Below are 14,548 nucleotides of genomic sequence, written 5' to 3'. Positions count from 1 at the left end.
CATCCTCAGGGCCCCCTGAAAAGCGTCTGGGTCCTCAGAATGCCTGATCCCGTGGGCTGAAGGCAGGACTGACAGGTTCTGCAGGAAAGAATGTGACACAGACTCCAGCGGTGGCAGGGGGTGGGGGCGTGCGCGTGGTGGGCATGTGCAGGCTGTTCCCCTTGGGCCCGGGGCAGGAGTCAGACTGGGGGACCCAGCGGGAGGGCCGTGCTTTTGCCCAGCACCCCCGTCTGTCCCCCATGTTCCTACGTGTGGTCTGTGCCACCTGCAGCACCCACACATCCACGGTCTCCCCGTTAGTTGCATCTTGCGTTAATGTGGTGCATTTGTTACGATCGATGGGCCAGTTTCAATACATGATGATCGACTCAAGTCCATAGTATTCGTTAGCATTCACTCCTGGTGATGGACATTCTGCAAATTTGGACAGATGTTCAGTTGACTCTCGAACAACACGGAGATTGGGACACTGACCCCCCGCATGGTTGAAAATCTGTGTATAACTTCTGACTCCCCCGCCAGAACTTGACTACTAATAGCCCGATGTTGACCGGAAGCCTTACTGATAACGTAAATGGTCAATGACCACATAGTTTGTATGTCGTATGTATTATACACTGAACTCTTACCATAAAGTAAGCTACAGAAAAGAAAATGTTACCAAGAAAATCCTAAGGGAGGGGCACCTGTGTGGCTCAGTCTGTTGAGCATCGACTCTTCATTTCAGCTCGGGTCATGATCTCGGGGTTCGTGGGTTCGAGCCCCGAGTCGGGCTCTGTGCTGACAGCATGGAGTCTGCTTGGGATTCTCCCTCTCTCTCTGCCCCTCTCCCTCTCACATTCTCTCTTTCAAAATAAATACACTTTTAAAACATCACAGGGGAGAGAAAATACATTTTCAGCGCTTTGTTTCTGGCACTGAATAACATTCCTCTGTCTGGATGGACCACAATTTATTTATCCGTTCACCTACTGAAGGATAGCTCGGTTACTTCTGAGTTTTTGGCAGTTATAAATACAACTGCAATCAACATTTGTGGGCAGATTTTCGTGTGGTCCTTTTCAATCCATTTGGGTAAATACCGGGGAACGAGACGGCTAGATCATAAGGTACGGATTTTTCAAGGGGAAAAAAAAATCTCGAAGGATACTCGAGATCTTCTGGTGTGCTCACAGACTGTGTCTTTCCCAGAGACGACTACCACGAGGACGGATTCTGCCAGCCTTACCGGGGGATCGCCTGTGCGCGCTTCATCGGGAACCGGACCATTTATGTGGACTCCCTCCAGATGCAGGGAGAGATTGAAAATCGAATCACAGGTAGGAAGGAGCCCGACATCTTTGCGGTGAGACAGTGAGCACCCCCTTGTGTTTGCCAGTTACTCGCTCGGACAGTCAGTCCCTGTTCTGTGTTCTTGGCGATGGAAAGGCGGAGACCTTTATTAGAAGCATTTGGAGTCGCCATTGTGGTTTGATCCAGAATGTCCCCATTTGGTGTGCTCACAGTACCAAGTGCAGATTGCTTAGAATATACGTCTGATTCGTCGAATCGGGCCAACCAGATCGGTCCCAAGTCTTGCCTTGTCTTGTCCTCACTGCGTCGTCAGGGCCTCCTGTCCCTGGGCTGGCCACACTGCAGGCGGGCCGGTGCCCACGGCGTTCCGTCACTTGACTTCTTTGTTCCGCCTTTCCTGACTCTTGCACCATCTCGGACTTGTGCTTGGTTACTAGGGCCACAACTGCGCTGTTGGGGAGAGAGGTTTGCAGGTTGGCGGTGGTGCGTGGGGACGCTGCACCATCAGACCGAATCAGCCTTCGGGTTTTCAGGTGCCTCTTCGCAGCACGAACAGCGTAGCTGATCCTTCAGCATGAAGCGGCCGGCTCTCTGTCTCTTTGGGAGTTAGCGTTTCTGGTGGGCGGTTAGCCCTCAACGCACTGACCTTTACATGTTGATGTGAAGGTCATCTTAGGGGAAATCCTCTGAGAAGTAAGAAAATGAATTAGACCAAAGCCCCGCAAAGCCCTGTTCCTCCTGTCTCTGCTGTCCCCCCAGGCACACGCTGGAGCCACCGGCCAGCCTCTGAGGCTGGGCTCCCCGGGAGACGTGGTGGGGTTGGCAGAGGGCCTGGCAAAGAAAGCGGTGCCCTGGTAAGGGGCAAGAGTGAGGGTCCTAGGTGTATGCTCCTGGGGGTGTCATTGACACGCCCTTCTAAATTCGGGTGTGCCGTGGCCTTGCCTTTCACCCCAGCCTGGAGGGGCTGAGGTCACAGTCATGCATAGACCTGCCTGGCCCATGGTGACTGAGCCCTCTGAAGACAGGGCCAGGTGTCCAGGGAGAAGTGGAAAGGGCAGTGGGGGGCCCAGCAGGAGAACGTTTTGAAAACATTGGTATCTCTCCTCGGAAAAGCTTTTCATGCCATTGGAAGCAGAACTTCTCAAACCTTTTCGGGGACCACATACAGCGAGCTATGTTCTTTACATTAGGACTTGGTGTATGCGTGCATGTATCTCACAGACATGAAATGGGTTGCAGGAAACAAAATGCACCCTTAACAAAAGCAGTGGTTTTTCTCTTTGGTTTTATTTCATTAAGGGAGAGGAGCGGGTTACCGCCTTATCGTGAACCCTGCATTCTGACGTCCTCTCGGGTGTTCTAACCCTCTTTTAGAATGCTAGCCACAGACTCTGGAATTTTACATCCCACTAATTGGCAAGCCCTGACTCCAGGCACAAGATTGCCCCTCAGTGATTTCTTTAGGAATTGTCTGAAGCGTTAAACAACTCAGATACCTAAGCAGACTGATTTTACAGCCGTCTTTGGGGAAAAGGGTCAAATGAGGATCTCTAGATTTGTGGATTGAAGTGGAAGTTGCTCTAGACTGACCGGCTTGGGATTTAGAGACTGGCTGTGGAGATGTTCTGTTTGGGGAGCGTGCTTGTCCCAGGACTCTGGAAGCTTCCAAGGAGTCTTCAGAGTGATGTGGGGAGCGGGGGAAGGTGAGGACATGAGTTGTTGGATCTTCTGGGTGATCGGAAGTCAGCCCTCATGTGATATGTTCTGAGGGAGAGAGGGAAGAGGAGAGACCCTTACAGGGTCAGCTGTGACACCCTATTGGTTGATCACCCCAAAAGAAATGCCGGGTTTGGCTTTCTTAGACAATCTTTCTCTGCCTGGTGGTCAAGGTGTACATCATGACCGCCCTCCTGATGGTCACCAGCTCTGCCATGAGGGGACAGAACTGGGTTCACACCTGGTTCTTGAGCCGTCTCCGAGAGACCCTGCACCCAAACCCGGTCCTCAATTTCAATATAGACCGGAAGAGACCAGGCAGGACCATGAATGCACCTCATGTGCTCATACAGGCTCTGTGCAGCCATCCATTCCACAGTGTTTGGCCTCAACAGCCTCAACAAATCACTTGGCAGATAAAGACACAGGACCAGAAAGGGACTGAGTGACCCACTGGCCTATAGTAAATAACAGGGCAGGGGGCTCCCACACCAGCTCACGTATTCCTGGGGCTGCTGCGGGGGCCTCGCGCGTCCCCCCCGGGATAACGGGTGCCCGCAGCGCCACCTGCTGGTCACACTGGGCACCGCACCACAAGTCCTGGGTAGAGCTGGGGCGTCCCAGGGATTGAATCCCAGCCTGTCCCATTTTCTCCCCATCTCTGCAAGGTGTGCCAGCAAAAGGACCTCTTTTTCTTCAGCTTCCTCAGATCAAATTGTTACAAGCAGGTCCTTCGCAGGTCAAAGGGGATGGGCCTCCTGGCAGTGGGCATGTGGCTGATGCCTTCCTTTGGGCCCCGATGGCCGAGAGGGGGCGAGTAAGGGCTCTGTTCATCCTGCTCACCCTGCAGCTCCCACCCCGTATCCTCTCCCCACACCAGGGGTCAGGTTCGTTCCTGGCACACTCCGTCCTGTGTGCTACCTCTGAACAGCAAACCAGCCCATCCTGGCTCCGGACCCCCTGCCTCTACCTGCCTCTCTGCTCTCTTTGTCACAAAGCCTCCCCGCCTTTCCCACGTTGAGCACCTTCCAGCTGTTTCCTGGCTCTCCCTCTCGCCTCTGCCTCTGCCACTGTCTTCTTTTTTTTTTTTTTTTTTTTTTTTTCTGCCACTGTCTTCTTACTCCTCCTCCTGCGGTGCATTTCACAGGGCTGGCCGCCTGTCCATCTGTCCGGCACAGTCTTCATCCTCTGGGGTGCCCTCTCACCTCCCGGGGCTGCGGCATTGGCCTGCAGGCCCACAGGACGGGGATGCCGGAAGACAGTGGCTCCCTCCTGGGTCCCTGTGCTTTTTTCCAATCTCTGCCTCTAGAAGTCACTGCTCTACCCACACAGGTCACAGGAGGGTCCTAGCAAGTGGCTTTTGGGTTGGAAATCCGGATCTTCCTTTGATGGAAAAAGCATCCAGCTGGATGAGTCCCTTGTTTTCCTTGTTCCCCTTTCGATTGTGTTAAGTGAGGCGTGGGGACCAGGGCCTTTCTGTGTCTGGTGCCGATCGCAGCGGCTCTTGCGCGGCCCGGGGGCCTGCTCGTGTGAGCGCCTTTCCGGGTGTGCGCAGGACAGCGTGGAGGGTTGGGGGGGGGGGGGGCGGGGGCCGGGAAGGGGAAGGGGGGCCGGGGGCCGCGGGCAGGCGGGGAACACCTGGCTAGAGCCGGGGCCAGGCGCGCCAGGTGGGGCGGGGTTCGGGGGCCCCCACAGCTAACGCCAGTCTCCCCGCCCTCGCAGCGGCCTTCACCATGATCGGCACGTCCACGCACCTGTCGGACCAGTGCTCGCAGTTCGCCATCCCCTCGTTCTGCCACTTCGTGTTCCCGCTGTGCGACGCGCGCTCCCGGGCGCCCAAGCCCCGCGAGCTGTGCCGGGACGAGTGCGAGGTGCTGGAGAGCGACCTGTGCCGCCAGGAATACACCATCGCGCGCTCCAACCCTCTCATCCTCATGCGGCTGCAGCTGCCCAAGTGCGAGGCGCTGCCCCTGCCCGAGAGCCCGGACGCCGCCAACTGCATGCGCATCGGCATCCCTGCGGAGAGGCTGGGCCGCTGTGAGTCCGGCGGGCGCGGGGCGGGGCGGGGTGTCTGTTAGAGCCCCGGGGTCCCCACCGGCCCGGCGCAGTCACCGGGAGTCCTTCCACCGCAGGCTGACAGCACCGAGGGAGGCAGACTTGCCCTGGGATCCCCGAGGAGAGCCCCAGCCCTGACTAGGTCAGGTGCGCTGCCCCTTGAAGGGGGCGGGGACCCAGGGAAGAGACCACCTTCTCCCCTACCCCCCCCCAGGCTTGGGACTGGATTCACTTCTTTGGTGAGGCTGGGGGTTCCCAGAGCGGGGCGGAGCTCCTCACCAAGGGCAGTTCAGAGCCCGGTCCCTGGGCTCACCGCTCACGCCCGGATCCTGGCTGTAGGGCTTCCCCAAGTGTGACCTTGGACAGTTTAAATTTTTTTTTTTTTTTTTTTACATTTTATTTATTTTTGAGAAACAGAGTGAGACAAAGCGTGAGCGGGGGAGGGGGCAGAGAGAGAAGGAGACAGAATCTGAAGCAGGCTCCAGGCTCTGAGCAAGCAGTCAGCACAGAGCCTGATGCGGGGCTTGAACCCACAAACTGTGAGATCATGACCTGAGCCGAAGTCGGAGGCTCAACCGACTGAGCCACCCAGGCGCCCCGACCTTGGACAGTTTAAATACCAGTTTCCTCCCCTTGCTCGGGGATAAGAACCACTATCCTCCGAAGCTGGGAGGCAGATCAAGTGAGCTCATCTTTAGAAAGTGCTTAGAACGGTGCCCGTGCCCTTCAAGCTCTGTACAACCGCTGTTCAACGCCCACACCCCAGGTCTGGCTCAGAGAGCTCTCTGGGTCTCCTCCTGGGCTGCAGAGATGCACGTGGTGTCCTCGCTGGGCAGCAAAGAGGGTCTCCGAGGCTGTGGGCCTGGGGGTTTACCCCCCCCCCCACCCCACCCCGTTCACTTCTGCTTTGCCTCTGCTGCAAGTGAACATGAGGTTGGGGTTGACGTCCTCATTCTGGAATGCAGGCTCCTGGTGGGTCCCAGAGGTGGTTTCGGGATCGTGGTATAACACCGGGTGGGTTTTCTTCCCCACCTGTGTGTCCCTGATATATCCCCAATTTTTAAAACAAATTTTTGAATGGTTAGTTTTGAGAGAGAGAGAGAGACAGAGAGGGTGGGCAGGGGAGGGGCAGAGAGAGAGGGAGACAGAATCCGAAGCAGGCTCCAGGTCCCGAGCTGTCCGCAAAGAGCCCGACCCGGGGCTCGAATCCACAAACCGGGAGATCATGACCTGAGCCGAAGTCGGACGCTCAACTGACTGAGCCACCCAGGCGCCCCAGATGCACCCCCAGTTTCACTCGTGGGCTCAGGGCTTTATGAAGTCATGACTTTTAGTGGCGCTTTTCTGGGAAGCTACGTACGTACAGTCTTTTGGTCTGGAAATTTCCAGTGTGGGAGACGTGGGCGCGGTGGTTTCGTTGCTTCCGTTTGTGGGGTAGTTGAAGAAGGGTGCTGTCCGTCCCCCCCCCACCGGGGGTGGGCCGCTGCCCGTTGCCCTCGGGCCTCCTAACGCATCCTCCCTCGCAGACCATCAGTGCTACAACGGTTCCGGCACGGATTACCGGGGGACCGCCACCACCACCAAGTCCGGGCACCAGTGCCAGCCGTGGGCCCTGCAGCTCCCGCACAGCCACCACCTGAGCAGCACGGACTTCCCCGAGCTCGGAGGGGGCCACGCGTACTGCCGGAACCCCGGGGGGCAGATGGAGGGCCCCTGGTGCTTCACGCAGAATAAAAACGTACGCATGGAACTGTGTGACGTACCCCCTTGTAGTATGTATTCTCTCTCTCTCTTTTTTTTGTAACATGTTGACTGTTGTGTGCGACCTCGTGGGGACGTGGGGCTGCCGCCGCCCCCACGTCACCACCGTGATTGTCGGTTTTAAGTAAAGCCGTTGGCGGTTAGGGAAGTCATACCTGGTCATTCTAGGACGTTTTAAGTTAGAGACAGGTCTGAGGAGGCGTGGGCTGGTCACCCCTAATTGCACCGCTCCGTGGACTGCTGTTTACGTTTTGGGGGCCCTCTGTCACCTGTGTGTGGTGCTGGGATGCTCGGTTAGGCCCCTCGTCTCTCCACGAGCATCGTCACGGAACGTGTGCCGGTACGATAAAACCTTGATTTGCAAGCGTAATTCGTCCCGGAAACATGCTTGTGACCCAAAGCGAATTTCAAGAACCCTTGGCTCGGGGCTGATCATGTGACGTCCGGCGTCACATACGACTCGTATCGCCAGACCTCACTCATCGATCAAGTTAAAATTTATTAGAAATGTTTGCTCGTCTCGCAGAACACTCGCAGAACAAGTTACTCCCAATGCAAGGTTTTGCTGTATTGATAGGGTGCTTCCTGGCGTCGGTCGCTAGGGACGCAACACCGCCTGGCCCCCCCCTTGCCTCCCGCTGCGCCAGCTTTCATAGGTGGGCTCGGCAGAGTTGGGAAGAACAGGACTTCAGTCTTGTAACCAGTTTCCCTGCAATTTCTCTGTTACATTATGAACAGGAAGAGAGGGTGTGACTAAGGGCTGCAGACAGTACAAACTACAAACGTTATTTCTCTATTGCAACCATTTATTTACGTGTTGCCGTAAAATAAATGGATACCCCGAGAGAAGAGCCTGGATACCATCAGCCTAGATACCCCGAGAGAAGAGCCTTCTGAGTCTTATATTTTGGCCCCTGTTGGCCCCGGCCCGGGCACGTCTCCACCTGCAGCCACCAGGAGTGAAAACTAGCATCCGTCACCTTCTGGAAGTATAATTGGGCAGTTCCAAATTTGCCACTCTTTACTCAGCACAGATCTTTCTTTTTCTTTTCTTTCATTTCCTTTCCTTTTGTTTCCTTTCCTTTCGTTCCTCCGTTTCGTTTCGTTTCCTTTCCCTTTCCTTTTTCCTTTCCTTTCCTTTCCTTTCCTTTCCTTTCCTTTCCTTTCCCTTTCTTTCTTTCTTTCTCTCTTTCTTTCTTTCTTTCTTTCTTTCTTCCTCTCTTTCTTTCTTTCTTTCTTTCTCTCTTTCTTTCGAGAGAATGAGAACAGGGGAGGGGCAGAGGGAGAAGAGTGAGAATCTCAAGCAGAGCTCGACAAGGGGCTCAATCTCTGTGAGATCATGACTCGAGTTGAAAGCAAGAGCCAGCTACGGGGCTGACTGAGCCACTCAGGCACCTCTCACCGCAGATCTTAACACTGGCCTTCAAGAATGTGTGATCGCTGCAGGAATAAACTTTAAGAATGAAAATGCCAGTAGTTAGATTATCGTAAAGCTACTTCGTGGAATGCTACAGTTGTCTATAACAATTTCCTGCAAGGGAGGATGTCCATGGTGTCCTGTTGAGGGAAAGAGGGAAATTGTAGGGCAACAGCTGTGTTATTTCTTTGCTCTTCCTCCCCGCAACTCCCCTCTCTGCATCCCTCCCTCCTTCCCCTTCTCTGTCTCTTTCTTCATAGAGGAAAGGGTTGTGTGTGTGGGTGTGTGTGTGTGAGCACACATAGGCACCTACATTTTTTGGGTGAAGCTTTGGAACACTGCACACCAAACTTTCAGCGGTGATTTCCCACGGCCTACAGAGATGTTAAAATGTAAGACGTTTTTACAACGAGCAGTGATTACTTTTGTAGCTAAAAATAAACCAAAACCTAAAAATCTGTATGGCGTTTGATTTGGCAATTCTAAGAATACCTTACATCGCAAAAATACCTGCACTCAAGAGGGCAGAAATGCTAAGGGTATTTATTGCAGTGTCACTTTTAGTAACTAAATAAGAAACAGGCTGCTTGTTTACCAGTAGGGGGTTGGATGGTGATCGAACCACATCCGTACCATGGAATTGTGTGCGGCCATTGAAGAATGCGTAGGGCTGTCTGTTTCTCATGAAACAGCCTTGTCTGAGATGTGTTATTCTGCCACCAAACCAGGAACAGGAAAATATGGGTGATATGATTTCTATCTGAAAAGAATTCTACTGATAATTCTATTTTTAAAAAACATGTCAAATTGTTGCTTCTGTGTGCCGAAATAGCCGAATACCGTTTATTTCAGGGTCACCTTAAAATACACATAGAGAATCAGGTGAACGCCAACCTGTTGACAGTGGGATAGCCTTTGGTGAATGTGCTGTTAGGAATACCCACTTTCCTGTAACACTAGAGTCCTTAATAAGCATGTTATCTGTTGGTGATTTTGAAAAGATGGATGGTCGCAAGGGTGTTTGGACTGAGCTCACATCACTGACCTTGGCCTGAGGGGCATGTGGAATCTCCCCCAGCCCTCCTGAAGACAAATGGCCATGACCCGGAATCTCCACTGCCCCTGAGGCTTCTAGAACATCTGCCTCGAGGGTGGGGCCAGGAGAGTTTTGATTTTACGTGTGGGGGTGGGCGGCATGGGACTGACGGGAGGGACAGACAGACCCTGGTCTGGGACAGTGCTTCAGTCCAGCGTGCCCCCTGTGCGTCTCCGTAAATCCTGTAGAGGGAGACAGAGTGTTGCTTCTCATTACGGAGAAAGGTAAATCCTCACGGAGGCCTCCCACATCCCACCATGCTTTCTTCAAGAATGCTCGAGCCCCAGTTGCACACCGTATAGGGTCAAACTCGCTGGCTGCCTGTGCCCTTCAAATCAAATGCGTTTTTCATTATTATCTTAAAAGAATATGTGTCCGTTATACAGAAAATGTGGAAAATCCTCAAATGTTGCAGAAAAGGGTCACTGCTCATCCCAGTACCTTGGTTATTACTCCCGTAAGACCCTTTGAGTTCACTTGTCTTCTGTGCTGGCTGGGCATTCCCATTTGATTCCTTGGTGGCAGTTTGGGATCGTGTCTCATAAACGTATCCACTTGTGTTTGACTCTTATAGTGGAGTCGGGGGCGGGGGGGCTGGTGGAGAACGTCGGGTGGGAAGGGGGATATTTCTTAAAAACTCGTGACCCTTGCCGTTCACAGGCCCCCAGGACAGCAGCAGGATGGGAATTCTGTACATCCTGGTTCCCAGCATCGCGATTCCCCTGGTCATCGCGTGCCTTTTCTTCCTGGTCTGCGTGTGTCGGAATAAGCAGAAGGCCTCTGCGTCCACACCACAGCGGCGGCAGCTGATGGCCTCTCCCAGCCAGGACGTGGAGATGCCTCTCATCAACCAGCATAAGCAGGTCTCCCGCCCCTCCAGGCGTAGCCTCTACCTGGAGATCGCTGGGCTTCTCGATTTGCTCGAAACTCAACACGTAGCTCTTCTGTTCTATTCCATTCTAGTCTAGTCTAGTCTAGTCTATTCTTACTCTACTCTATCCTATTCTTTTATTTTACTCTGTTCTATTTTTACTTTATTTTGACTTTTAATTTGTTTTGTTTTATTTTTATTTTACTTTATTTTATTTTTACTTTCTTTTGTTTTATTTTTCTTTTTACTTTCTTTTCTCTTTACTTTCTTTTCTCTTTACTTTCTTTTCTTTTTACTTTCTTTTCTTTTTGCTTTTTAATTTTCATTTTACTTTCTTTTCTTTTTCCTTTATTTTGTTTTATTTTGTTATTTTATTTTTTATATTTTAAGAGCACGAGAGCACAAGCTGGGGAGAGGGGCAGAGGGAGAGGGAATCTCAAGCAGGCTCCACACTCAGCATAAAGCCCAATGCGGGACTCGATCCCAGGACCTTGGGATCATGCCCTGTGGCAAAACTTCGGGGGGGGGTCCGACACCCAGCCAACTGAGCCACCCGGGCACCCTGACACGTAACTATTTTAAACCGCCCTTGATTTTGCTGTATGTTCTCTAAGACGTATCAGGACATTCGTGTGCTTAGGAAGTAAGCTGTAGGCGTGTTTGGGATCGCCCGCCCCACCCTCTACGGCTCCCCCCTCCGCCTAGACCTGCGCGCTAACGAGGGAGCCCGAGGGAGCCATCCTGGTCCTGAACCTGCAGGGCTTCCGCGCTCCCCACGGGAGAACAAAAGGAAAAGGGTTTGGATCGGCCCACGACCCGAGGGCCAGGCTGGCTCTTCCAAGGGGCTGGGGTGTGTTTTCTGGTCCGTGTGGAGTTGGGTCGCAGCAGACTCCTAGTGGGGGTAGGACAGAGCGCTGCTGAAGGCCACCCCCCTCCCCGAGAGCTCCTAGGACAGCGAGAGCACCCCAAAATACAGCACAAGAGAAAGTCATCACCCGCCTGCCTTACGTGAGGGGACGTTTCTGTTACTTGCAGGCACTGGGGGAAAGCTCATTCCCATCTGGGCTCTGAAGGAGGTAGAGTGGACTCGTTCAGCTGTGTAGCCGGCAGTCACTGTGTGTTTGCTGGGGGGCTCTGGGGATGGATGGTGAGGAGTCGCAGAACCTCGTTTGAGGGCGGGCACATTTCCAGAGCAGCAGGAAAGGCCGGGGTGGGGGCGCGGCTGGGAGAGTCCAGGGGTGCCCCCGGGACAGTGGAGCCCAGCTTGGCTCGGGGGGGGCGGTGTGCGCTTGAGTGTTAACAGGTGCACGCGCACTGCGACGGCGTCCCCAGAGTATTTGGGGGGACGTCATCTGCAGGCTGCTTGGGAGCCGTTCAAGGTTTTCAGGCAGCCTCACGGCTTCAGAGCGTGTTGAAGAGCAGAGAGTGGTGGGCAGGGCCGGGGGGCTTTGCTGGGACTGCCCCCTAAGCTTTCCCCCACCCCCACCCCCCCCCCCCGTTCCCAGCTGCTCTGCTTGTCCCCCTCCCGTGTTTCACTGGGCCTCTTCTCCTCGGCAGGCCAAGCTCAAGGAGATCAGCCTGTCCTCGGTGAGGTTCATGGAGGAGCTCGGGGAGGACCGGTTCGGGAAGGTCTACAAAGGCCACCTGTTCGGCCCGACGCCGGGGGAGCAGAGCCAGGCCGTGGCCATCAAAACGCTGAAGGACAAAGCGGAGGGGCCGCTCCGGGAGGAGTTCCGGCACGAGGCCATGCTGCGGGCGCGGCTGCAGCACCCCAACATCGTGTGCCTGCTGGGCGTGGTGACCAAGGACCAGCCGCTCAGCATGGTGTTCAGCTACTGCTCGCACGGGGACCTCCACGAGTTCCTGGTCATGCGCTCGCCACACTCGGACGTGGGCAGCACCGACGACGACCGCACGGTGAAGTCCACCCTGGAGCCCCCCGACTTCGTGCACGTCGCGGCGCAGATCGCCTCGGGCATGGAGTACCTGTCCAGCCACCACGTGGTCCACAAGGACCTGGCCACCCGCAACGTGCTCGTGTACGACAAGCTGAGCGTGAAGATCTCGGACCTGGGGCTGTTCCGCGAAGTGTATTCGGCCGACTACTACAAGCTGATGGGGAGCGCGCTCCTGCCCGTACGCTGGATGTCTCCCGAGGCCATCGTGTACGGCAAGTTCTCCGTGGACTCGGACATCTGGTCCTACGGCGTCGTCCTGTGGGAGGTCTTCAGCTACGGCCTGCAGCCCTACTGCGGGCACGCCAACCAGGACGTGGTGGAGATGATACGCAGCCGGCAGGTGCTGCCTTGCCCCGACGACTGCCCGGCCTGGGTGTATGCCCTGATGCTCGAGTGCTGGAACGAGTTCCCCAGCCGGCGGCCCCGCTTCAAGGACATCCACGGCCGGCTCCGGGCCTGGGGCAACCTGTCCGCCTACAACAGCTCGGCGCAGACCTCGGGGGCCAGCAATGCCACGCAGACCAGCTCCCTGAGCACCAGCCCGGTCAGCAACGTCAGCAACGCCCGATACGGGGGGCCCAAGCCGAAGGCCCAGCCCTTCCCGCAGCCCCCGTTCATGCCCATGAAGGGCCAGATCAGGCCCATGGTGCCCCCTCCCCAGCTCTACATCCCCGTCAACGGGTACCAGCCCGTGCCAGCCTACGGGGCCTACCTGCCCAACTTCTACCCGGTCCAGATCCCGATGCAGATGGCCCCGCAGCAGGTGCCCGCCCAGGTGGTCCCCAAGCCTGGCTCCCACCACAGCGGCAGCGGCTCCACCAGCACGGGCTACGTCACCACCGCGCCCTCCAACACGTCCATGGCGGACAGGGCGGCCCTGCTCTCCGAGGCCACCGAGGACGCACAGAACACCCCGGAGGACGCGGCCCAGAGCCCTGTGCAGGAAGCCGAGGAGGAGGACGGCTCTGTCCCGGAGACCGAGCTGCTGGGGGACAATGACACTCTGCAGATGGATGAGGCCGAGGGCCAGCTGGAAGCTTGAGGGGCAACGGGCCGCCGGGCACCCGGGGAGGCTCGGGCAACCCCCACCGGGCTGGTTTGCGGTGTCACCGTGCGAAATCTGTTCCTCGTCGTCCTCTTGTGCACAGAGCTGCCGCGGTGGCCACTCGTGGTTGGAGGGTGTGGGTGCTCGTGGCACCCAGCCGGGCGGGGGCGGGGGCCCGGGAAAATGGGTGGCACCCACCTGCACGGCCTGCATTCCCTGAGGTCAGACCGGCGGTGCTCTCTGCCCGTGCTCGGCAGGAACGTAGGTGGCATCTTCCCTCCACGTTGGCATATGGATCGAATGTGATGAAACTTTGGGAAAACAGGTCCCGGGGTGGCGGCGAGGTGCGACCTCGGGCTTTGAGATTCCCGGCGGCTGGCCTGTGTGAGGCCGGGGGAGGCCTGCCTTCTCCCTGCCGCCCCCCGCCAGGGTCGGTCTCCCCCTTCAGCCACCCGGGATCGGCGGGAACAGGATGCTGCCACCGACCAGCGTCCCACGAGCCCGGGGCTCCTGCGGTGGGAGTTCTGTGTGCCTTCAACGAAAATGTGCCTTAAAAAAGAGAAACCCACCGATGGGATTTTGTATCTTTGTGAAATGGTTTGAATTCTCCCGCATGTGTATCTTGCCCACTTTTCTGGAAAGCGGTTCTTGGGTTTGGAAACGTGAGGAGCGACGTCGTACAGAGCACGGTGTTGTTCTTTTGTGTCTTGAGAATCATGTACAGGCCCGAAAACTGTAACTTATGTGGTTTCTGCACCATTTGCCTTGACGTATTGTGCGCTTTAGTAATTTAACCGTTGGTGCCACCCGCGCCGGGATGCCACCGGATCTTGCTCGTGCGTTCGTTTGCTTGCGCTCCTGCCACGTGGAGGCGAGGTCCGCTCCTGTCCCAGCTGGCCGGAGAGAACGCTCAGTCACAGCGCGACCCCCGCATCCCGGTGGCTCTCACTTGTAACTCCCATACCTGGCGTATCCAATAAAGCGAAACAGAACTTTTGGTCGGCTCTCTGCGGGTTGCGAGGACGTGGGGCAGTGGAGGTGCTGCGTGACCCCACGGCGATGCCTGGGGCTGAGTGCTTGCCGTGGGTCGGGGTGGGGGGGGCGGTCTCGTCCCGGACCGGCAACGCCGTCCGCATGTGGACTTACGTTGCCACGTGACAGATGCAAATCCATGCCGTCGCTCTTCTGCTAGGGTCTCTCGGAGGTGATTTCCAGGCCGATGACGTGAAGTTGGTCTGGGGTTTTAGCCTGTCTCCTCCTGAGGTCCCATGGCCCCTGACAGCTGGGGACCTGGAGCCCGACACTTCCCCGGGCCCTGGAGCAGGGCGGGGGTGGG

At 56.0% G+C, this 14,548-nt stretch overlaps 1 protein-coding gene across 1 annotated transcript in view; it reads left to right on the top strand.

The window, feature by feature from the left end:
- The window catches only part of ROR2 (receptor tyrosine kinase like orphan receptor 2), a 198,402-nt gene extending 184,341 nt beyond the window's left edge, over positions 1–14,061 (top strand). Inside the window, exons 5-9 of the mRNA XM_049641347.1 lie at positions 1,192–1,319; positions 4,732–5,046; positions 6,591–6,836; positions 9,999–10,201; positions 11,767–14,061. Coding sequence (XP_049497304.1) covers positions 1,192–1,319; positions 4,732–5,046; positions 6,591–6,836; positions 9,999–10,201; positions 11,767–13,209 — 2,335 coding nt within the window. The 3' untranslated portion in view covers positions 13,210–14,061. The remainder of the gene's footprint in view (positions 1–1,191; positions 1,320–4,731; positions 5,047–6,590; positions 6,837–9,998; positions 10,202–11,766) is intronic.
- The last annotated feature ends 487 nt before the right edge of the window (positions 14,062–14,548 follow it).

The sequence above is a fragment of the Panthera uncia genome, chromosome D4, assembly GCF_023721935.1.
Source record: "Panthera uncia isolate 11264 chromosome D4, Puncia_PCG_1.0, whole genome shotgun sequence".
Lineage (NCBI taxonomy): Eukaryota > Metazoa > Chordata > Mammalia > Carnivora > Felidae > Panthera > Panthera uncia.
The sequence above is the reverse complement of the archived record's forward strand: the minus strand, read 5'-3'. Positions and strand labels throughout refer to the sequence as shown.